This window comes from Mobula hypostoma, chromosome 20 (assembly GCF_963921235.1).
Source record: "Mobula hypostoma chromosome 20, sMobHyp1.1, whole genome shotgun sequence".
In the NCBI taxonomy this organism is placed as follows: domain Eukaryota; kingdom Metazoa; phylum Chordata; class Chondrichthyes; order Myliobatiformes; family Myliobatidae; genus Mobula; species Mobula hypostoma.
Window position 1 is genome coordinate 16122982 of NC_086116.1, and position 25731 is coordinate 16148712.

The 25731-nt window shown below is 42.8% G+C and overlaps 1 protein-coding gene across 7 annotated transcripts in view; it reads right to left on the bottom strand.

Moving 5' to 3' along the window:
• Positions 1-25731, bottom strand: part of LOC134359345 (non-muscle caldesmon-like) — a 247289-nt gene that overhangs the window by 39608 nt on the left and 181950 nt on the right. For all 7 annotated transcript variants that reach the window (XM_063072464.1, XM_063072461.1, XM_063072467.1 and 4 more), the window contains 2 exons: positions 18194-18662; positions 9415-9545 (listed from right to left, as the gene is read on the bottom strand). In XM_063072464.1, coding sequence (XP_062928534.1) covers positions 9415-9545; positions 18194-18662 — 600 coding nt within the window. The remainder of the gene's footprint in view (positions 1-9414; positions 9546-18193; positions 18663-25731) is intronic.

A 25731-nucleotide genomic window follows, 5' to 3' on the forward strand; every position in this document is an offset into this window, starting at 1 on the left:
TTCCCTGACAAATCTGCTGGAATTCATTAAGGAAATAACAGGCAGAATAGACAAACCAGAGTTAGTGAATGTTGTTTTCTTGGATTTTCAAAAACTTTTTGATTAAGATGCCTTACGTGAGGCTGTTTAACAAGACAAGAGCCCATGGTGTTACACAAAAGATAGCATGGATAGAAGATTGGCTGAATGGCAGGAGGCAAAGAGTGGGAATAAAGGGGGCCTTTTCTGGTCGGCTGCTGTTGACTAGCAGTGTTCCATATGGATCATGTTTGGAGCACTTCTTTTCATGAAATGATTTAGATGATGGAATTAATGGCTTTGTGGCCAAGTTTGCAGACAATACAAAGGTAGGTGGAGGGGCAGGTAGTGTTGAGGAAGCAGGGAGTCTGCGGAAGGATTTAGACAGATTAGGAGAATGAGCAAAGGTGTGGCAGATGGAATATAGTGCAGGGAGGTGTACGGTCATGCATTTTAGTAGAAGGAATAAAGGCACAAATTATTTTCAAAAAGAGCAGAAAATTCAAAAATCAGAAGCAAAGGGTCTTGGGAGTTCTTGTGCAGGATTTCCTAAAAGTTAACTTGCAGGTCGAGTTGGTGATAAAGAAGGCAAATGCAATATTAGTATTCATTTCAAGAGGTCTGGGATATAATAATAAATAAATAAATAATTTATTGATCCCCAGTGAGAACCTCTTTTGTTACAGCAGCAACATTTAAAAACACACTTAGCAGGGTGCAGACCTAACAAATAATAAAGTACAGAATAATAATATACACTAAAATAATTCACCAATGTGCAATAATAATTTACAAAATAATAAAGCAGACTATTGTACAATGATGTGTGTTTCTCTGTCACACAGAGAATGACCGTTGTATATGCTTATTGCATTAGGTAGGAAAGATTTTCTGCAGCGATCCGTGTGACTGCAGAGCTGAAAAAGTCTGTCCGAAAGGGTGCTCTGCTACTTATCCAGTAGGTCATGGAGAGGATGTGCCAGATTGTCCTTAATTGATAGCAGTTTGTTTAGTGACCTCCTCTCTACCACTAACTCAAAACAGTCCTGGTTGTAGCCAAAGATGGATCTAGCCTTTTAATGAGTTTATTTAGTCTTTTTACGTCACCGGCACCAATGCTGCTTCCCCAACATAAAGTGTAAAGAAGACCGCATTTGTTACAACGGACTGGTAAAAGCTCTCCAGCATCTGCTGCACACATTGAAGTATCTCATCTTCCTTAGAAAATAGAGTCTGGTCATCCCCTTCTTGTAAGCAGCCTTGGTGTTGGTTTAGCAAGGATGTCAGAAAGGATGTAATGCTGAGATTTTATATGGCATTGATCAGATGACAGTTGGAGTATTGTGAGCAGTTTTGGGCCCATTATTTAAGAAAAGATGTGTTGGCATTGGAGACGGTCCAGAGTACGTTCATAAGAATGATCCCAGGAATGAATGGGTTAATGAATGAGGAACATTTGATGGCTCTGAGCCTGCACTTCTAGAAGAATGAGGAGTGGGGGATCTGACTGAAATCTATTGAATATTGAAAGGCCGAGATAGAATGGATGTGGAGAGGATATTTCCTGTAGTGGATGAGTATAGGATCTGAGAGCACAGCTGGCAGAATAGAGGAATGTCCATTTAGAACAGTGAAGAGGAGGAATTTCTTTAGCCAGAGGGTGATAAATCTGTGGAATTCATTGCCACAGACAGATGTGAAGGCCAAGTCATGGCATCTATTCAAAGTGTAGGTTAATAGGTTATTTATTAATCAGGACATCAAAGGTTACAGGGAAAAAGCAGAATGAGATAATAAATCAGCCATGACAGAATGCCAGAAAGACTCAATGGTCCAAGTTGCCTAATAGTGCTCCTTTGTCTTTCAGTTGAATAAAGGTAACTACAGAAGTCTGAGAGAAGAGTTAATAGGAAGGGAACCCTAGAAGGGATGATGGTGGAGCAACAATGGGAAAAGTTCAGAAAATACCAGATTATTTCATCCTAAAGAAGATGCACTCTAAAGGGATGAACAATCAAAGGCAGCATAATAGCAACAGAGCGGGCAAATAATATTGCAAAAATTTGAGGAAAGCTAGAGGATTGATAAGCTTTTAAAAATCAACAGAAGGCAAAAAAAAGCAGCAATATGGGGAGAAAACATGAAATATGAAGGTAAACAAGCCAGTAATATAAAAGTGGGTACCAAATGTTGCTTCAGATATATAAAGAGTAATAGAGAGGCAAGAGTGGACATTGGACTGCTGGGAAATGGCAGGAGAAGTAGAACTGGGGAACAAAGAAATGGTGGACAAACTGAATAGGTACTCTGTGTCAGTCTTCATCGTGGAAGACACCAGCAGTATGCCATAAATTCGAGAGTGTCAGGGGGCAGAAATGAGTGCAGTCGCTAATACTAAAGAGAAGGTGCTTGGCAAGCTGAAAGATCTAAAGGTACATTAGTCATTTGGACCAGATGGATTATACCTCAGGTTTCTGAAACGGGTAGATAAAGAGATTGTGGAGGCATTAATCATGATATTTCCCGAATCACCAGAGCCAGGAACGGTTCCAGAGGACCGGAACATCAAAAATGTCATGCACTCTTTAAAGAAGGACGAGGCAAAATAAAGGAAATTATAGGCTGATTAGCCTGATTTCTGCGGTTGGTCAGATTTTAGAGTCTATTATTAAAGATGAGGTTTCTGGATACTTGGAAACTCATGATAAAAATATGTTGAAGTCAGCATAGTGTCATTAAGGGGAGATTTTGCCTAACAAATCTGTTAGAATTCTTTAAGGAAGTCACAGACAGGATAGAGAAAAGAGAGTTAGAGGACACTTACTTGGATTTTCAGAAGGCTTTTGACAAGGTGCCACACATGAGGCTGCTAAACATCTTAGGAGTCCATGGTATTACAGAAAGATACCATCATGGACAGAGGATTGACTGATGGGCAGTAGACAAAGAATGTGAATGAAGGGGCCATTTTCTGATTGCTGCAGTTGACTAGTGGTATTCTGCAGTTGTCAGCGTTGCTTCACTACTTTTCATGTTATACAGTATGTTAATGATCTGGATGATGGAATTGATAGCTTTATGGCCATGTCTGTGGATCATACATAGATAGGTGGAGGGGTAGGCAGCAGGTTTGTAGCAGGGGCTACAAAGAGACAGATGGAATACAGCATAGGGAAGTGTATGTATTGTTAGAAGGAATAGAAGTGTAAACTGTTTTCTAAAGGGGAAGAAAATTCATAAATTGGAGGTGCAAAGGGACTGGATATCCTAGTGCAGGACTCCTGAAATGTTAACTTGCAGGTTGGAGTCAATAATAAGGAAGGCAAATTCAACATTAGCATTCATTTCAAGATAACTAGAATATAAAAGCTGAGGCTTGATAAGTATTGATCAGATCATATTTGCAGTAATGTGAACAGCCTTAGGTCCCATATAAGACCACAAAACCTTAAGATATAGGATCAGAGTTAAGCCATTTGGCCAATAAAGTCTGCTCCGCCATCTCGTCAATTGGCTGATCCAATTTTCCTCTCAGCCCCAATCTCCAGTCTTCTCCCCATATCCCTTCATGCCCTGACCATTCACAAATCGATAAACCTCTAGCTTAAAAATACATAAAGACCTGGCCTCCACAGCTGCTTGTGACAAAGAATTCCACAGATTCACCATTCTAGGCCTAAAGATATTTCTCCTCATCTCTGTTCTAAGAGGAACCCTCTCTCTTCTAAGACTGTGTCCTCTGGTATTAGACTCTCCCCCCATAGGAAACATCCTCTCCACATCCATTCTATCAAGGCCTTTCATCATTCGATAGGTTTCAATGAGGTCTTCTCTCATTCTTCTGAATTCTAGTGAATACATGTCGAAAGCCATTCAATCCTGAATTCATTTCTGTGAGTCTCCTTTGAACCCCCTCCAGTTTCAGCACATTTTTTCTCAAAACTGATCACCAGTGCTTTATTAAGTCTCAACATTCCATCCTTGTTTTTATATTCTTGTTCTCTTGAAAATGTACGCTAACATCGTGTTTGCCCTCTTTACCAGACACTCAACCTGCAAATGAACCTTTAGGGAATATTGCACAAGGACTCCCAAGTCCCTTTTGCATCAATAGCCAACCCTTTAATTTCTTCTACCAAAATGCATAACCATACACTTCCTGACATTGTATTCCATCTGCCATTTATTTGCCCATTCTCCTAATCTGTCTAAATCCCTTTGTAGTCTCTCTACTTCCTCAAAACTACCCGGCTCTCCACCTATCTTCAATTTGTCTGTAAACTTTACAACAAAGCTATCAATTCCATCAACCAAATCATTGACATATAACATAAAAAGAATCGGTCCCAACACAGAGCCCTGTGGAACACCACTAGTCACCGGCAGCCAACCAGAAAATGCTCCCTTTATTCCCACTCTTTGCCTCCTGCCAATCAACCATACTTTATCCATGCTAGAGTCCTTCTTGTAATACCACGGGCTTGAAGCTTGTTAAGCAGCCTCATGTGTAGCACCTTTTCAAAGGCCTTCTGAAAATCCAAGTACACAATTTCAACCAATTTTCCTTTGCCTATCCTGCTTGTTGTTTCTTGAAAGAATTCCAACAGATTTGTCAGGCAAGACTTCCCTTGAGGAAACCATGCTGATTATGACCTATTTAATCATGTGCCTCCAAGTACCCTGAGACTTCACCCTTGATAATTGACTCCAACATCTTTCCAAGCCCTGAAGTCAGACTAACTGGCTTATAGCTTCTTTTCATCTGACTCTTTCCCTTCTTGAAGAGTGGAATGACAATTGCAATTTTCCAGTCTTCTGGAACCATTCCAGAATCCAGTGATTCTTGAAAGATCATTACTAATGCCTCCATAATCTCTTCTGCCAGCTCTTTCAGAACCCTGGAGTATGCACCATCTAGTCCAGGTAACTTACCTACCTTCAGACCTTTTAGCTTGCCGAGAATCTTCTCTATAGTAATGGTAATTTCACATACTTCATGACCTCTGACACCTGTAATTTCCACCATACAGCTAGTATCTTCCACAGTGAAGACTGATGCAAAATACTTATGAGGTTCGTCCGCCACTTCGCTGTCCTCCATTTCTACCTCTCCAGCATCATTTTCCAGCAGTCTGATACCCACTCTTACCTCTCTTTTATGCTTTATGTATCTGAAGAAACTTCTGGTGTCCTCTTTAATATTATTAACCAGCTTAATTTTGTATTCCATCTTTCCCTTCTTAATTACTTTTTTAGTTGCCTTCTGTTGGCTTTTGAAACTTCCTAAACCTCTGACTTCCCACTAATTTTTACTCTATTATATGCCTTCTCTTTTGCTTTTATGCTGGCTTTGACTTCTCTTGTTAGAGACAATTGTGCCATCTTACCTTTAGAATACTTCTTCCTCTTTGGGGATGTATATATCCTCTGCCTTCCGAACTGCTTCCACAAATTTCAGCCATTGCTGCTCTGCCGTCATCCCTGTCAGTGTTCCTATCCAATCAATTCTGGCCAACTCCTTTCTCATGCCTCTGTAATTCCCTTTACTCCACTATAATACTGATACACCTGACTTTAGCTTCTCCTTCTCAAATGTCAGCATGAATTCAATCATATTATGATCACTTTCCCCTAAGAGTTCTTTTACCTTTAGCCCTCTAATCAATTCCAGTTCATTACACAACACACAGTGCAGAAAATTTGATCCCCTAGTGGGCTTAACCACCAGCTGCTCTAAAAAAACATCTTGTAGGTACTCTAGAAATTCTCCCTCCTGGAATCCAGCACTAACCTGATTTTCCCTGCATATTGAAATCTCCCATCACTATTGTAACATTGCCCTTTTGGCATGCATTTTCTATCTCCCATTGCAATTTGTAGACCGCACCCTTAGGGCTGTTTGGGGGGTGGGGTGTCTGTATGCAACTCCCATTAAGGTCTTTTTACCTTTGCAGTTCCTCAGCTCTATCAACACCCTCTGACCCTATGTCACCTCTCTCTAATGATTTGCTTTCATTTTTTACTAACAGAGCAGAGCTCCCTCTGCTTTTCTGCCTGTCCTTTCGATATAATGTGTATCCTTGGACATTAAGCTCCCAGCTTTAATCTTCTTTCAGCCATGATTCAGTGATGCCTACAACATTATACCTGCCAATCTGCAACTGTCCTGCAAGTTCATCTACCTTATCTCTGTATACTGCTCGCATTCAAATACACCTTCAGTCCTGTATTCACCCTTTTATGTCGCAACTCAGCCTGCTGACTGCAATTTTGCCCTATCAACAGCTCTCTTCACGACACGTTGCCTCTACTTGTAAACCAGCTACCTCATCTTCAGCACTGCCAGCTGCCTTCCCTACGATACTTCTGGCATTGAAAGATACGCAGCTCAGTCATGCTCAACCTTTTAATTCCTGACTTTGTATGTAGGCTTACCAATATTGACCTCCACAATCTCTCCACTAACTGTTCTGGCACTCCTCTGGTTCCCATCCCCCTGTAACACTAGTTTAAACCACACCGTGAACATTAACAAACCTTCCCATTAGGATATTCATCCCCCTCCAGTTCATGTGCAAACCTTCCCTTCTGTACAGGTCCCACCTTTCCTGGAAAGGAGCCCAATGATCCAAAAATCTTATGCCCTTCTTCCTACACTGACTCCTTATCCACGTATTAATCTGTATAATCTTCCTAGTTCTGGTCTCATCGGCATGTGGCATAGGTAGCAATCCTGAGATCACAACCCTTGAGGTCCTGCTCTTTAACTTAGCACCTAACTCCCTGAAATCTCAGTGCAGAATCTCGTCACTCATCCTGCCCATGTCATTGGTACTTACATGGACCACGCCTTTTGGCTGTTCCTCCCAATTAAGAATGTTGGGGACACGATCTGAGATGCCCTGGACCCTGGCATTTGGGAGGCAGCATACCATCTGGGAATCTCATTCTTGCCCACAGCCAGTCCATTCCCCTAATTAACAAATCCCCTATCATCATAATGTGCTTCCTCTCCCCCTTTCCCTTCTGAGTCGCAGAGGCAGACCTTGTGCCTGAGACCTGACCACTGTGACCTTCCTCTGTCTGGTTAACCTCTGCCCCTCAAACAGTATGCAAAGTGATATCCCTGTTGTTGAGGGGGCAGCCACAGGGATATTCTGCACTGGCTTCTTAATCCCTTTCCCCTTCCTGACTGTCATCCAGTCTTCTGTGTCCTGCTCCTTGAGTGTAACCACCTTTCTATGTGTCCAATCTAAAACTCCCTCAGTCTCCCAAATGATCCAGATTTCATCCAGTTCCAGCTCCAACTCCTTAACGCAGATTGTTAGAAACTGCAGCTGGATGAACTTCATGTAGATGTAGTCAGGAACACTGGAGGTCTCCCTGTCTTCCCAGATCCTGCAAGAGGAGCATTCAACTATCTTGCCTGGCATCTCTACTGTCCTAGCTGAGCAGATATAAAGAAGGGAAGGAAAAGAAACCTTAATCCAGAGCTTTTCTTCTGCTTTCTCTGACTGAATCCTCTCTTCACCGAAGCCTCAAAAAGCTAAGGCCTCAGGGTGACCACTCTGACTCTGTCCACTGCGATGATGACCACTGCGCTTGCCACTGCCTTCCTTTAATTTGCTCTTCCTACTCGATTCCAAATGCCAATGGGTCAGTGGTCAAAGCTCTTTTTCATAAGTTGCTGCGAAACTCTGCCTTTAAATTCTCAATCGCCATCCCAATGAAATTGCAGCTCTCTAATGCACTCCCCGCCGTGAACTGTCCAACTCAGAGGAAACTGGTGCTTTTAAATCTTGAACACATTCCTGACTGAAAGGTAGCTCTTTTTACACACGGCCTCTCGCTGATTGGTTGCTCTTTAACTCAGAGAAACTGCCACGAATCTTTGCCTTTAAAATCTTGATCGCCGTCCTGACTAAAAGGCAGCTCTGTAACACATTCCCTGCCATGGATTGCCCAACTCTAAGGAAGGACTTTGAAGAGGGCCCAGGGAGGTTTACATGAATGATCCTGGATATGGAAGGGTTAACATATGAGCATTTTAATGCTTTGGTCCTGTCCTCACTGAAGTTTAGAAGGGGGAATCTCATTGAAATCTATTGAATATTGAAAGGCCTGGATAGAGTGGATGTGTTTTTCCAAAAGTTGGAGAATCTAAGATTAGAGGACACAGCCTTAGAATAAAAGGATTCTCCTTTAGAAATGAGATGAGGCAGAAGTTCTTTAATAAGAGGGAGGTGTAACTGTGGAATTTATTGCTACAGATGACTGTGGAGGCCATGTCATTGAGTATATTTAAAACAGAAGTTGATAGGCTCTTGATTAATATGGCCATCAAAGGTTACGGGGAGAAGGCAGATGAATGGGGTTGAGAGGGAAAATGAATCAGACATACAGTACTGTGTAAGAGTTTTACGCACATCTATATTGCAAGGGTGCTTAAGACTTTTACATAGTATTGTATTTGTCAATGTGCAGTGGGGAGCAAGTTTGTAAACCTGGTGGGAGCAAAGGATGTTGGGAATGCTGGAGGAACTCAGCAAAGTGAGGCCGCATCTATGGAGAGGAGTAAAGAGATGATGTTGGCTGAGACCCTTCATTACGAAATTAGGAGGGCAGATACCAGAATAAGAAGGTATTCTGGGGTAGAATCTAGCCTGCTGGAGAGAGAGAGGTCAAAAACACAAAGGTACTAGTGCATGATGTGATATCACTGATCATGGACAGATCCAAAATGGGAAGGATGACATTTCAGTTAGAATCCACATGGAATAAGTCAGAGCTGAAGATACCCACCGGGGAAAGGGATGGAGTGATGGAAGTGAGACTTAGTGGATACTTGTTCAAAAACTGAAAGGGGAACAGAAACCAAGACTGAACAAGGTAAGAGAGACAGATGTTAATCCTGTCACAGAGAACAGAATTTCTCCAAGGTGTCTGTTTCGGGAGGAGTGGCTTGGAAATAGACAAAAATAAATGAATAAGTAACAATCCAAAAGAGAGATTCAGCAGATGTTGGAAAATGGAAAGCATTTGAAATATTCAGCAGCCTGGGTTGTGTCTGAGGTCTGAGGAAAGGTCATCACTGAAACATGAACTGTTTTTCTCTCTTTTTAAATTGCTGCCCAACTAGATGAGTATTTTTAGCATTTTCTGTTTTACATTATATTCAGATTTACTGACAATACTTAAATTCCATTACGATGATACAACAGTCTGGACATTTCACAATGGACTGCTTACTAATTTGCTGCTTCACATCATACCTACGTAGAAGGGGAGTTAAATTGCCAGTCACTGCCATCAATCAATATTAACTTCATGTAGATCTTCCGGAAACCTGATCCCAACAAGTGGACATTAAAGAAAAAGCAGTACTTCTGCTCCTACCTCGACACTCTTTCCATCTTTTTATATTTCTGTGTAATCTCTTCGTGGAGTGCCTCTCCGTTCTCAGGGCCGGCTTTTGATATTTTCTTCTCAGTGCGCTCCACAATTTCTTCCTTCCATACCTGGCTTTTCTGTAGGGTGGGGTCCAAACAAAGATCATTGTTTGTGAAACTATTTCCAAAAAAGTACAAGCATTTAAAAGTCAAATTCATTGCCAAACATTGCAAGGAGTTACCTCCATGTAGTAAAGACAGTGCAAAATTGGATATTAAGCAAGGGAGCTGTTATTTCATCGAGAATACAGTAATGGAACAGCCATCTCACTACAGAAGGGGAAGTATTCTCTGACGGCAAATTGTCGCTGGACTGATAATCTATTCCAACCCCCCCACCCCCCCGTATCTCTTTTCAATTCATATCACATTGTATTTGGCTCATAAATTTCATAGGTGCTATAATACTGTATGTTTGTAAATGCTGTGCGGCTGAGATGCCAAAGTAGATTGTCATGAGCACCTCTCCTTGAGAGTTGACACCACATTATGGTTTCATAACATTAAAAATTAACCAGTCAGGTGCAGCCTGTACACACAGATGCTTGTGGTGATCTCACTATGACTTATGTATGCTGACTACCAATTAGCCTTGGAATCTAGTGATATGAAGACACTCATCTTTTCCACCTCGCGGGTTTAGGCAAATCAGGAGGCATTGTTGATATCTTGCTACACTGAAATGCAATGTATGCGTTTAGGTTTTAATACTCACGTTTACAAATCAATGAGTTTTGTCTTGTGAGGAATGAGGGATTCTGCTTTGGCTCTTCTACCTGTAATTGACCCACTCTTGACGTGGTTGGAGTTGCGGGCAGCTCCTCCGATGGTGCGAGGAAGCCGAAGCAGAAAGAGGCATCTCCTGCCCCTAGAAGTAGCTGCTCACCTTTCCTAATCTACCCTCTTGTGACTTCTCATAGCTATATATAATATGTAATAAAACAAAATGGCGACTTTGATAGTAAATGTCCCTTGAACTTTGATTAAGAACAATGCTTAGTAGCAGAGAAGTGACTCATCTTTAGGACTGTGAGTACTGAATAAAACCAGGACAGGATTTTCTTACTGGATTGTGACTTTGCCAACTGAATATAGTCTATCACAGCGTGCAGTCAATTTCGTGCTGGATTAGCAGTTATTCATACCGGGATACTAACTCTGTAGCCCATTCATTTAATAGTGTTCTCTGGAGACTGAAGTTAACGGACTGTATTACATTAACAATAATGGAGTTGAGATTAAAGAAATTAATTAGAATTTCTGTGCATTGATGGGTCTTTCACATCATATCTGCTCACTGAAGAATGGGCAGTTGAGCAAGTTATTGAGCAAGAGAGAGAGAGTGAGCTGGAGCTGGAATGAGCCGGACAGCAGGCAATAGCAAGGGCGAGATAGTGCAAGCAAACAAGCATAAATGAGCAAGAGACAATGAGTGAGAGCCAGTGTGGGTGAGAAAGAGAGAGAGAGTACTCAAGCAAGTGTGAGTGAATGGGGCAGACTGCAAGCAAGAGTTTGAGTACTATTACAGTTTGATACTATTATAATATACTGTTAGAGTTCAATACTATTAAAATTAACATGTAAAATGAAATGGTCAATTCATTTTTTCAACCATGCCATTCAATAATACTCAATCACATATATGAAGATGTGAAAGCAAAACAAAAGTTTAAATGAGTTAAGTAACGGCTATATTTCTTTAGCCAGAGGGTGCTGTACCTGTGAAATTCATCGCCACAGCCAGCTCTGAAGACTAAGTCACTGGGGAATTTAAAGCAGAGGTTGATAGGTTCTTGATCAGTCAGGGGATCAAAGGTAACGGGGAAAGGGCAGGAGAATGGGATTGAGAAGGATAACAAATCTGCCATGATGGAGTGGTGGAGCAGACACAATGGGCCGAATGGCCAAATTCTGCCCCTGTGCCTTATGGTCTTATTTCTTGTAAGCTTTCCAAAGCCAAGATGTTTGTTTTAAGTTATTTTTCTCGTTACTTTGTGCATAATTTTCACCCGTAGTTAATATTTCCAGTTGCAGTCGAGTTTCTACTCGATGTATCACTGGTCTCCCAGTCTCCGCCTGCTACCTCCGAGCATCAATCTGCTTGCATTCTCAACAACTTGCTTCAGAAAAAGCAGCTCCCAATACATAAGGCAGAAAGCATTAAAAAGACTGAATATCTGTAATGCAAAATCTTGTTACACTCTCAGGGCATCTTCATGTGCATCACAGCCCAAGAATTACTTTCAACGTGTAGTCACTGTTAGTTTGTTAGCATGTAGAGCAGCTAGGTGGGCGAAGAAATTTCCTACAAGCAATTAAACTCTTCGTTGTTGATGGAACATTAGCCATGACTTTGGAAGAACTATTCAGGGACTGATTTCTCTTATGCTGCTTGAGGAGATTTACCAGGATGCTGCCTGGTTTAGAGAGTATGCATTATGATCAGAGATTAAGGGAGCTAGGGCTTTACTCTTTGGAGAGAAGGAGGATGAGAGGAGACATGATAGAGATGTACAAGATAATAAGAGAAATAGATAGAGTGGAGAGCCAGCGCCTCTTCCCCAGGTCACCACTGCACAATACAAGAGGACATGGCTTTAAGGTAAGGGGTGGGAAGTTCAAGGAGGATATTAGAGGAAGGTTTTTTACTCAGAGAGTGGTTGGTGCATGGACTGCACTGCCTGAGTCAGTGGTGGAGGCAGGTACGCTAGTGAAGTTTAAGAGACTACTAGACAGATATATGGACGAATTTAAGGTGGGGGCTTATATGGGAGGCAGGGTTTGAGGGTCGGCACAACATTGTGGGCCGAAGGGCCTGTACTGTGCTGTACTACTCTATGTTCTATGTATGTTTGAGATGATCTTATTTACTTTGCTCGGGATTCTATGTGAAGTATTGATCTTTAGTTTCTCCATTTAAATATATATATAGTTACGAGAATACACATAAAATTAAGATGTTTGCTGGCCTGGGTTAGCATCAGTGACATCAGCAAGTGGTCTGCCACCTGCCCTCAGGGGAAGGAGAGATAAGGAACAATGGAGCAGCGTCTGGAGATGTGTAATGAAGGGACGTGGGAGAGAGAGAGCTGTTTGGAGTGGCTCCCCCTTTGAACCCTGAACTGTTTGAAGTGATGGACAGGCGATACCCCAGCAGGGGGATAAAAAGGGACAGGTTCGCTAAGAGAGACACACACGCCACCCGAGGTAACGAGACCCTGGAAGCGGTGCGCCTCTCACGAGTGGGTGAGAAGTACCAGACAACGACCAGGGTGGAAAGGTACGATCAGCGGGAACCCGGTGTGTGTCCGCCCTTGCCTGGGTGCCGAGTTCACTGCAGAGGATCGACCGCATCTGGAGGAGGGGTCACAGTCGGTGACCTCAGGTGACATCACCAAGGACCCGCCCAAAAAGTTGCTTGTGAGCAATCTCGCCGGTCTGTGAGTGAAGCAGTGTTCTGAATGATCAGTTGTTCCTGTTCTATCTCTCTCTTCCCCCACGTTGTCCATCGCCATGGCAACGATTACTGCGAACTGAACTGGACTGAACTTTGAGTCATTTTGAAATTTGGTCATTTACCCCTAGACAACGATAGAGCTTGATTGATGCTGTTATCTTAATTCTGTGCACATGTGTGTTTATCATCACTGAACTGTTGCATTTATTATCCTTTCGATTACTGTGTTGCTTGTTTCTTTAATAAAACTTTCTTAGTTCTAGTACTCCAGACTCCAACTGAGTGATCCATTTCTGCTGGTTTGGCAACCCAGTTACGGGGTACGTAACATAAGTGGGGGCTCGTCCGGGATTTTGAACGCTAAATTTGGGACGGAGTAAATTGATTGGGTTAAAATTCTCAAAAGAAAGAAAAGACAAACAGCAGAAATGGAGGCTGAGGAATTTATAAAGGCACCGACCTTGGAGGCATTAGAGGATGCCAGGAAATTGGAATTGATAGCTGTGGCCAAACGGTTGAATCTTGCTAAGGTGAAGTCGACAATGAGGAGAGAGGAGATACACAGAGCTATTGTAAAGCACTATGTATCTAAAGGTGTGTTTCCCCAAGGTGAGCTGGGGGTGGTGTCTATTGAAAAACCTGTTGGTGACGCGGTACAGGTACAGCTTGAAAAACTGAGACTCGAGCACGAGTTCCGGGTATGGCAGTTAGAGCACGAAGAGAGAGAGAGGGACAGACAGTTGAAGAGAGAGGAGAAACAGAGGGAAAGGGAATTCGAATTGGAGAAGTTAAGGTTAAGGGCAGAGCAGGGGCTCGTGCCGAACCAAGGTGGAGGGTTCCGGGCGACCCAGGAGGTTAGGCTGGTTCCCCCATTTGGCGATACCGACGTGGATCAGTACTTTCTCCACTTCGAAAAAGTGGCTATAAGTCAGGACTGGCCGAGGGATAAGTGGGTTGTTTTACTTCAGAGTGTACTGAAAGGGAAGGCCCAAGAAGCTTACTCAGCTTTGTCCGCGGAAGATGCCCAGAGGTATGAGGTGGTGAAAGAGGCCATCCTCAGGATTTATGAGTTGGTCCCGGAGGCATACCGGCAGAGGTTCCGGAATGCGAGGAAGCAGTGGGACCGCACGTATTTGGAGTTTGCTCGTGAGATGCAAACATATTGTGAGCGTTGGTGCGCCTCGAAAGGGGTAGAGGGGGATTATGACAGACTGCTACAACTGATCCTGATTGAGCAGTTTAAAGGTTGTGTCCCTGAGGGTATGAGACCCTACCTCGATGAGAAAGAGGCAGCCACGTTAGCCGCAACTGCTAGGTTAGCGGATGAGTATGCGTTGACGCATAAAATGAAGTTTGCCCCGAGTAAAGGCTACCAGAAGGGTAGTCAGGACGGCGGGGAGAGTCCGCCGGAAAAGTCAGAAAGTAAGCCGGGGACTAGTGAAAAGGATAAGGTAGACCGGGAGCAGTCTGGTAGGAAGTCTCCTGGGGTCGTCTGTTATAATTGTGGGAAAGTCGGACACTTTGCGTCCAGGTGCTTTGCCCCAAGGAAGGAGACGGGGAAAGGAAAAGCGGAAATTTTGAATGGCTGTATCGAGCTGTTAAGCGAACCGCTAGGGAAGGACAGGTCTGAAAAAGTCCAGGAAGGGCGCGAGAGGTTTATCTTGGCCGGACTGGTGTCAGTGAAGGAGAGATTAAAACCAGTTCCAGTGCGGATCTGGAGAGACACGGGAGCGTGTCAGTCACTAATACTGAAGAGTGTATTAGAGTTTAGCTCAGAGACCCAGACTGGGGAGGTAGAGGTCAAAGGTGTAGGGAAAGGGACAGAGTCAGTCCCTTTGCACCAGATACACTTACAGAGCAACCTGGTCTCTGGACTAGTCACGATCGGGGTGAGGTCCGAATTACCGATGAAAGACGTGGAAGTCTTGCTCAGTAATGACATCGCCGGGGGAATCGTGTTCCCAGTCGTGAGATTGACAGGTCAGCCTGCCAACAGTGAGGCCCCGCCCATGGACTCACAGGTTTATCATGGGGCTGCGGTAGTGAATTTAGCTGTGGTGGTAAATTTGGCTGAAACATTTCTGCCAACCTTGTATGAGACAGGGTGTAGTGAGATAAGAGGTAGTGAGGGAGCTGGGACAGACGTAGCAGTAGCCAGGTAAGAATTTGTGCAGACGCAGGAGCGAGACGAGGGGCTGATGGTTTTGGCAGAGACCGCTCTCTCCGACACAGCCTTGACAAGCTATTGTGTGGAGGAGGAAGTGCTAAGGAAGAAAGGGAAATCAAGTACAGTATCCGCAGATGAGGAGTGGGGGGTGGTGCAAAAGAGTTATGGGGATGAGGTTTTTAACATGGCCCACGAGGTACCCCCCGGTGGACATTTTGCGGTGCTGGAGGAAACAGTTGGTGGAATCATGAAAGAGATTTACTGGCTGCCCGGGGGAAGAATGTTATTGATCATGACCGACGCGAACTGAGACGGTCACCAGCTTTTGATATGCTAACAAACCTAGTCGGTGTTAGCGTGGAAATCAATGAAGCTAGGGGCCCCCTGATAAGAGAAAAAAACCATTTTGAACAGATTAGTATGGGATCGATCAGATGGGAGAAGGCTATTGTTTTGGCCAGGTCTACTGATAAGGTCTCTCCCTTAATCCCCGAACAAAGCGAATCTTTAGAAGGAGATATTAAACGACTCGCACCCATGTGTTTGATTGTCCCGAGGAAATGCAAAGAACTGGGACGTTGGGTGATTGTGGTTACAATAGGGCAGCCAAGTAAACAACACCCATATTTTTTGAGTAATTCAGTGACTAAAGGGCTGATGAACACAGAGGTGTGTATTGGCAATTTAATACGGCTGTCTGAAGCCAGTTTGATAGTGAACCTTGAAAAAAATGAATTCGGCCACACGAGGGTCACTTACCTGGGAATTGTGGTGACACAGGGGCAGCTGGCAGCGATGCAAGCTACAGTGCAGGCTATCGCTGACCTCCCAACCCCGACAGACAAGAGGGCCTCAGAAGGCTCTTGGAGATGGTGGGGTACTGCAGGAAGTTTTGCAATAACTCTGCGGTCAATACCCGTCCCCCTCCTACTAAGCCCTTGCGAGAGAAAATTGAGTCGGAATGGGACGACCCTTGTTGTGGTCCGGGACAAAACCAAATGAGAGGTTACATTGGTCGCAATTCATCAGTGTTTTTAGCCACTATGAAGTTTGCTGAGTTGGAGCCTGGTCTAAGGGATTATTAATAACACGTGTAAAAGGAACAGAAAATGTGATGACTGTCTGTCAAGGTGTTGACAGCGTCAAACTCGCTGTGTTAGCCAAATAGCTGATAAAGATGTATATTGTGTATGTATCAAATAATGTATTCATGTTTGTAATTTTTACCTCCTGGTAAAAATCCTTAAAGGGGGGAAGTGTTACGAGAATACACATAAAATTAAGATGTTTGCTGGCCTGGGTTAGCATCAGTGACATCAGCAAGTGGTCTGCCACCTGCCCTCAGGGGAAGGAGAGATAAGGAACAATGGAGCAGCGTCTGGAGATGTGTAATGAAGGGACGTGGGAGAGAGAGAGCTGTCTGGAGTGGCTCCCCCTTTGAACCCTGAACTGTTTGAAGTGATGGACAGGCGATACCCCAGCAGGGGGATAAAAAGGGACAGGTTCGCTAAGAGAGACACACACGCCACCCGAGGTAACGAGACCCTGGAAGCGGTGCGCCTCTTACGAGTCGGTGAGAAGTACCAGACAACGACCAGGGTGGAAAGGTACGATCAGCGGGAACCCGGTGTGTGTCCGCCCTTGCCTGGGTGCCGGGTTCACTGCAGAGGATCGACCGCATCTGGAGGAGGGGTCACAGTCGGTGACCTCAGGTGACATCACCAAGGACCCGCCCAAAAAGTTGCTTGTGAGCAATCTCGCCGGTCTGTGAGTGAAGCAGTGTTCTGAATGATCAGTTGTTCCTGTTCCCTCTCTCTCTTCCCCCATGTTGTCCATCGCCATGGCAACGATTACTGCGAACTGAACTGGACTGAACTTTGAGTCATTTTGAAATTTGGTCATTTACCCCTAGACAACGATAGAGCTTGATTGATGCTGTTATCTTAATTCTGTGCACATGTGTGTTTATCATCACTGAACTGTTGCATTTATTATCCTTTCGATTACTGTGTTGCTTGTTTCTTTAATAAAACTTTCTTAGTTCTAGTACTCCAGACTCCAACTGAGTGATCCATTTCTGCTGGTTTGGCAACCCAGTTACGGGGTACGTAACAATATATATATCCATTTTTAAAGTCCTGGGATTTGGCATGTTTTTGGGTAAAACAGATGGTCACAAACGCACAGCTTACCTTACACTCTGCTCAGCTTTCAATCTGTTAAATAACTAGTAGCCTTGTGCTCAGGTCCCATAAGCGGACAGAAGAAAAGCTAAGCAAATGCAAAACACGCGGGAGATTTTGCGGCCATCTGTTTTCTACCACCTCTCAAGGTGAATTCCTACCCCACATTTTCAACCTTGGAAACTCAGCAAAGCAAACTTTAAATAAATTGATGGGTTACAAGTACAGAAATTAATTTACAGCACCAACTCAGGGCTCAATTTCAATTCTGCCCAGACAGAGGAGATAAACATCTTCTCTCTTGCTGCCCATGAATGGTTGTGAGTGAGTTCTTTACCATTAATCTAATCAGCTGTGGGTACGGTTCTGAAGTACAAACTGCCTAGTATTTGGCACTGAATATGGTAGTCTGCAGACAGTGGAAATATCTCATCATGGCACCACCACCAAACACTGAGCTGATGTTTTAAGGAAAACATAGGGGAGAGAATCAAGGAAAAGGTGCTGAGGTCAAAGCTTCTTTAAGTTAAACTGTAATTAGTTGGTTTAATGAGAGCATGTTGAAGTAAGTTTTCTTGGGGGAGTAGAGCACAATGGCACTGAAGGGCAGAGATTAAGGGGTCCTACATGGTTTTTCACACCCGCTAATTTTAAAAGGTGGAAAACAGATAGATGTAGGCAATCTGTGTTGGATTGGTGAGCTAATAAATTGCAGGCATAGAGTTGTAGAGTAACACGGCATGAAAACAAAGCACGCCAAGCTAAACCCCTCCAATCCATATCCAAAGGTCTTTTAAACATTTAAACAAAATTTCCTATCCTGATACTTGCCTGTGTTGAAGTAGAACTAAGGTTATGCAGTAAGAAGTTGAGGGTAGGGGATCAGATGGTGGTTTGCATTCTGTCTGCTCACTATTACCTTTTCCATCTGGTATGGCTTTTCAAATTTTTCTTCTACTATCTCCTCCTTTTCCACCTCTGGCTCGGGCTCTGGCTCTGGTTCTGGTTCAGGTTCAGGTTCTGGTTCAGGTTCTGGCTCCAGCTCTGGCTCAGGCTCTGGTTCAGGTTCAGGCTCCGGCTCCGGCTCCGGTTCAGGCTCCGGCTCCGGTTCCGGTTCAGGCTCAGGCTCCGGTTCAGGCTCCGGCTCTTGCCGCCACTCATTTCGCTGGCTGGTCTCCTCCTCCACCTCCTCTCTCTCATTTCTTCGGTTTTCTTTCAAAATGTCTCTAGATTCTCTAGTTGTTGAGTCATATGCACTTTGGCGCTCCATCGCCTCTTGAAGACGTTTCTGACGTCGCTCTTCCCGCTTCTGCAACCTCTCTGCCATCTCATCGTCATCATCCATTATGTTCTGAGCTCTTGACACTTTGGTCTCTTCTTCTATTGCACTAGATGAGAAGAAGATTTATTCCAATCAGATCTTACATTCCACATGCATTCAAAATTATTTCATAGAAAAACCATTCTATATTGGCTTATGCTCCCAGTAGCACAGACTCCCAATGAAAATTCTCATTTAGATATTATCTCTTGAGTATACATCCCCTCATTTAGGCACAATACCTTATCATAATGTGAAACTGGAAGGATCTTAACTTAATTAAAATCATACACAGTGGTGATAGAAATTTTGTGCACACCACAGAATTTTCTCTATTTCTGCATAAATATAACCTAAAATATGATCAAATCTTCACATAAGTCCTCAAGCTAGATAAATAGAACCCAATTAAATAACTCAAAAACATTATATTTGTTCATCCATTTATTGAAAAAAAAAGTCCAATATTTCAGGTATTTGTTGGAAGAAGTATGTGAATCTTCTACAAAAGCTCTTTGGAGTCAGGTGTTCTAATCAATGAGATGAGACTGTAGGTGTGGGTTGTAGAGGTGCCCTGCCCTATAAAAAAGACACACAAAGTCACGTTACTGACAGAACCTGCTCTTCTCAAGAAATATCTGTTTATGTGCACCATACCTCAATCAAAACAACTTTCAGAGGACCTTAAAGAAGAATTGTTGAGATGCATGAAGCTGGAAAAGGCTACAAAAGCATTTCTAAAGAGCTGAGTGTACATCAGCTCATAGTAAAAGGAATTGTCTACAAATGGAGGAAACTCAGTACTGTTGCTACTCTCCCAAGGAGTGGGCATGCTGCAAAGATCACATCAAGAGCACAATGTGCAATGCTGAAGGAGATGAAAAAGAACCCAAGGCCTGCAGAGATCTCCAGAATTTGCTGAAGTCTCTATTCATGTGTCCACTCAACAAGGATGATCTTCATGGAAGGACACTATGGAGGTAACCACTGCTCTCCAAAAAAAACATTGCTGCACATCACAAGTTTGCAAGAGACCACCTGGATATTCTACAATGCTTCTGGGACAATAGTCTGTGGACAGATGAGACAAACGTTGAACTTTTGGCAAATGCACATTGCTGTGTTTGGAGGAAAAGGGACACTGCACACCAACACCAAAACCTCATCCCAACTGTGAAGCATGGTGGAAGAAACATCACGGTTTGGGACTGCTTTGCTACCTCAGGGCCTGGACAGCTTACAATTGTTGAGGGAACAATGAGTTGAAGATTGTATCAAGATATTTGAGAATGTTATGGTAGCAGTCTGTCACCTGAAGCTTAATAGAAGTTGGACAATGCAACAAGTCAATGATCCAAAAGACAAGAGTAAATCAACAACAGAATGGTTTAAGAAGAAGAAAATTTGTGTTTTGGAATGGCTGAGTCAAAGTCCTGACCTCAATCCTATAGGAATGCTGTGGAATGACCTGAAGCCAGCAGTTCATGTAAGGAAGCCCACCAACATCCCAGAGTTAAAGAAGTTTTGTAAAGAGGAATGGCCTAAAATTCTGCCAAGCTGATGTGCAGGACTCATCAACAGTTACCAGAAACACTTGGTTGAAGTTATTGCTGTACAACGGGTTCACACCAGTTACTGAAAGCAAAGGTTCACATACTTTTTCTTACAAATACGTGCAATATTGGATGATTTTTCTCAATAAATAAATGAACAGGCATAATGTTTCTGTGTTATTTATTTAATTGGGTTCTCTTTATCTAGTTTTAGGACCTACATGAAGATCTGATCTGATTCCAGGTCATATTTATGCACAAATAGAGAAAATTCTACAGGGTTCACAAACTTCCTAGCACCACTGTAAGTCCTTGGAGTGGTCTTGAGTGTATTGCACACTCATAATAGACTTGATGGTGGCCTCCACAAAAACACAAGAAAATAGGAGCACTAGAAACGACCAGACCCCCCCAAGCCTGCCCCACCATTCAATATGATCTTGACTGATGTACTATACACTGGCCTCAATTCCTTTTCTGTTCCAGTTCCCCATAATGATAAAATTCCTAGGTCTTTCAAATATTTATCCACTTCTATCTTGAATATTCCTCGGGATCCAGCCTCCATCACCCTTGGGGACAGAGAATTCCAGAGATTCACTACTTCCTGAGAGAAGAAATTTCGACACACTTCATTTTAATGATCAGTTCCTCATCTTGTAACATGACTCTCCTATTTCAAAATAGTTCAATGTCTATCCCAGGGTTTCTCAGCAGGGTTCTGCGAGAGGTCACGATTAAAAAAAAATTGTTTTTTGACCTTCACAGAATGCGTGATGCTAGCACTCGCAGTGGTGGGCAGTGCCCGAGTAGCCCCATTAGCAATCTCAGCCCAGTATGGCAGTGCGCAGTTAGATCGTGTTTATTTGGTTGAGTCCATTCTCAGTTTTTGAAGCGAGATAGAGGAGGCTGTTGGTAATTGTTGAGCACCGTATTGCACAGGGGGAGGACGGTAAGCTGAAACTAAGCTTAACTACCTGTATTTTTCAAGAAAGGATGGCAAAAATTCATTCTCTACTCAAAAGAGCATTGACAATTAATTTTGGATTATTATATCTACAAGTTACTGATCACACTAACATATCATGAGCTGTAGGTATAATACTTTCTACGCAGGGATTCCCTGAGGCCTGAAAATTATTTCAAGGGTTCCTCCAGGGTAAAAAGGTTGAGAAAGGCTGTTCTATCCTGTCAAGGCTCCTTAGGAACTTATATGTTTGAATAAGATCATAAATCATTTTTCTAAATTCTAAAAAGTACAGACCCAAATCAAGTAGTCACTTTTGAAAGAACAACTCTGCCATTCCAGCAATGAGCCTAGTGAATCTCCTTTAGACTATGTACAGTGCTACCTTATTCTTTTTTTTGGGTAAGGGGACCAAAACTGAAACTGTGCACAGTATTATGTGTGTGCACTCATGAACACCCTTTACAACTCGAACAAAACTTCCTCATTTTTAAAACTTCAACCCAATTGCCAGAATTTTGTTTGCTATCCTAAGCACTTGTTGGAGCTGCCTGCAAATTGCATGAACTGCACTGGAACACCGAGATGAATTACTCTGTACTTCACTCATTTACAGCCTCTCACTAGTTAGATAACTATCAGCCTTTTGATTCATCTTACCAAGTGCAGGACTATCGAGGGTCTCGGCCCGAAACATTGACTGTACCTCTTCCTGGAGATGCTGCCTGGCCTGCTGCGTTCACCAGCAACCTTGATGTGTGGTGTGTGACATTCCATTTGACATGTTTTTTGCCCAAGTACTATATTTATATCTCCTTACGGAATCAAAGTACCTTCATCCCAACATGCCCATCCACCTGTTTTTGTATTATTGGCACATTTGGAAATGTTACATTTTGTTTTCCCCTGTTGGTTGTGAGTGTAAGTAATGAGTAACCGATGGACATGAAGAGGTCTTTGGGCTATTCCACTAGTTCACTTGATTTACCTTACATTTTGCAAATGACGTCATGTAGTCACAGAATTCTACACACAGAAACAGCTACTTTGGCCTACCAGACCAACAAGCAATCTACCTTGATATGACCTTGCACCTACTGTCTGCCCGCACTGCACTTTCTCTGTAACTGTCACACCTTATTCTGCATTCTGTTATTGTTTTGCCTTGTTCTACCTCAAGGCATTGTGATAATGAAATGATCTGTCTGGTTGACAGGCGGAACAAAGTTTTTCCACTGTACCTTGGTACATTTGAAAATAATAACCCAGTTCACAGGTTTGTATCACTCTTAATCATTCTATTTTAGTCTACCAGGATCCACCACTCATCTCCACATTGGGAGTAATTTACAGTGGCCAATAACTGACCAACTTTCATATCTTTGGGATATGAGAGGAACCAGAACAACTAAAGGAAACTCATGTGGTCACAATGAAGACGTGTACACAGCTGTCGAGGTCACGATTGAATCTGGCTGCTGGAGCTGTGTGAATTGTACCATTGCACTGCCCACTTCATAAAATCAAATTAAACGTGTTCAACAAAAAATAGTTCAGAATTCATGGGCTATAAATTTAATAATAAGGAAATGTTAGAAGTACTCAGCAGGTCAATCAAAATCTACGGTGAGATAAATAGTTAACACTTCCCATCAATGAGGTAAAGCAGTGTTTTCACCTTCTTCGCGAAGGCTTTGCAAACTTACCACTTTAATCTTTAATCTTGGCCAAGGATTTTTTTTTTTTAAAAACAGCATGGTTTATGCTCTCACTAAAGGTTGCTCCCAGGTTTCATGTTAAGTGGTGGACTCTTTCTCAGTAATGGAGACCATGCCAGAAACCTTATTGTATCAGAAATGAGCCCAAGACCAGGAAAGTGACTGAGGGGTTTCAGGGAGAGAATGGGAATGCTGGAAGGAAATCCTGTGATCCATTATTAAACCCATGATTTATGCTTCATGAGTGATTATCTTCCTTGATCACATCACAATCTTTAATTTTGTTTACTGAGTGAGTCCAATCCAGTAATGATAACCATCCATCCCGTAGTCAATAAATCTAAAACTGGCGTAATATCTTTATCTATAAAGTGGTAAAAATGTTAAACTTTTACCCCATGGAGGTAATGGTAGAGACAGAGGTAGATAATACATCATGGAGAAAGAAAGAGAAGAGAAGTAGCTAGCGTTGCTTTGGAAGAAGTTTATATGGACTAATGCCGTTACAGATCTTCCATCATAGAGTCCTTCTCCCATATGTTATTTTATGGCTGATTAGAGTGAACTCTCCAAACTCTGCTCAAGGCAGTTCCTGACTTAGATGAAAAATGGACTGTTGGAGATACTCAGTGGGTCAGACAGTATCTGTGGAGGGAAACAGACAGTCAATGAAGGGCCTCGACCAGAAATGTCAACTGTCTATTTCCCACCACAGATGCGGTCCACCTTGCCAAATTTGTATGCTCCAGATTCCAACATATGCAGTCTCTTGTGTCACCTGGCTTGGATATTGTATCCTGCATCAGGCCCTATATTGAATGCAGTAGGGTAGGCTTTTCCTCTGCTTTGTAGGCAGTAGAGACTGCAGAGGAATTGAGATGAGGAGGCAATCATGCAGAGGTTGACCAATTTGGGTTGTTTTTCCTGGAGTGACAGAGGCTGAAGGGCTACCTGATAGATATTTATAAGATTATGAGAGGCATAGATAGAATAGATAGCCAGTACTTTTCTCCCGAGGTTGAAATGTCTTAATACTAGAGAGCAAGTTGTTCTACATAGAGAGTAATACACAGCCAGTGTGGTGTTGGATACAACTATGATAGAGGAAATTGAGAAAATCTTAGACCAGCACATGGATATGTAGAGAATGAAGGAATATAGACACTGTACAGGCAGAAGGAATTAGTTTAGTTAAGCATTTAATTACTAGTTTCACTAGTCTCACACAGTATCACGTGGGGAAGGGCCTTTTCCTATGCTGTACTCCTCTATGTTCAATCTCTAAGCTCTAGGTGTGTATTCAAGGACCAGCTTGGATAATGAATGACCAAATGGTAGGGGAGTAAGGAAGGACAAGGGGGATGATCAAGTCAGACAGGTGAAGGGCCTAGTTTGGGAAGAAGATAGTTGAGCAGATAAGGTGGAAAGGACAGACTGAGACCAGGCACAGTAGGTGAGGTACACAAAGACAATCAGTCAGTATGTCGAATTTTGTCAGGGTTATTCTCAGCAACCTGTTGGCCTAAAGTGTGTAAGTGCCATTTTCCAGCTTCTTCGGTTCTTCTGCCGAGGTTACAAAGCCTAGTGGGGAAGCTCCTGAAGACGTTTATATCCAGTGCATGGATTTATGAATGGGGCCATGAATAATACTAGAATAATAATAGTTTTGTCCTGCTTTAACACTGGCTAGTTTTATATGAGGGCTCAGACACAAGCTTCCTCCAGCTCTGACTCACATCCAAACACGTTCAAGGCCTTTTGAAGAACATGTTCCATTGACATGCTCAGAAAAACACAGCACAGCTTCCCTAATGACCAACCTGACATTAGAAGCTTTTAGCATCGACTCAACAGAATTGTGCAGATATTTAAACAACAATTAATGTTAGATTCATAGGCTTAACTCAGATTGAACCTCTTTGAAGGCAATGAAAAATAGATTGTCCATCAGCATTTATTTTACTTGTTTTATCTTTCATCAGTGCTAAACTCTACTTCTTCGACTACTGGTCATTTGTTCAAATTAAAATCTATTTCAACCACCAGAGTTTCTGATAGTTCCTGATGAGTGGGACTAAATGGATTTATGTCCATTTATGGCTTGTCATGGAGCAAAGTGACTGTTAATTCAAGAATTTCAGATCAGGGCTTTACCAAGTTGTGGGTCACAGCATACTATTCAGTGACTTAATATAAAACCAATGTTTTTATTGGCAGTAATGAGGTCTTTAAGTGGACTTGTGACAATTAGATGGACACAAAACATACTTTTAAATAATCCAGCATCATTACCATTATATTTCTGGACCCCATGTACCTTGCTTTAACAGAAAAGCTATTATGGATGATCTCATTCCATTCAATTTTCACTAACAGTCGAGCCTTTTGTGTTTAGGCAGCTTGGCTCAGCTCTGCCTGTACCATTTAATAGAAATTCTACTTTTGAACATGTCGACCCTCCATTTTACTAGTGAATCCATCTAAACTAACCTAGGGTATGGGATCTGATGAATTACCAATACCTATCCTCCTTTAACACACAGTATTCCAGTGACATGTTGGGCATGTGGCCAAGTGGTTAAGGTGTTCGTCTAGTGATCTGAAGGTCACTAGTTCAAGCCTCAGCTGTGGCAGCGTGTTTGTGTCCTTGAGCAAGGCACTTAATCACACATCACTCTAGTGTCTGTGCGAGGAGTGACGCCCCACACAGACTTCCAATCTGCGCCTTGTAAGGCATGAAAATGCCCGACGCAGGCCCCTCATGGTCTGAGTCGACGTTCTCTCCCTCGATGTTCCCTCCCATTCCAGTGACCCAAAGTGGAACTTGAACTCAAAAACTTCAATGAAAAAAAAGTTAAATATCTACCTCTGCTAAATTAAGAAATCCATCAGTATATA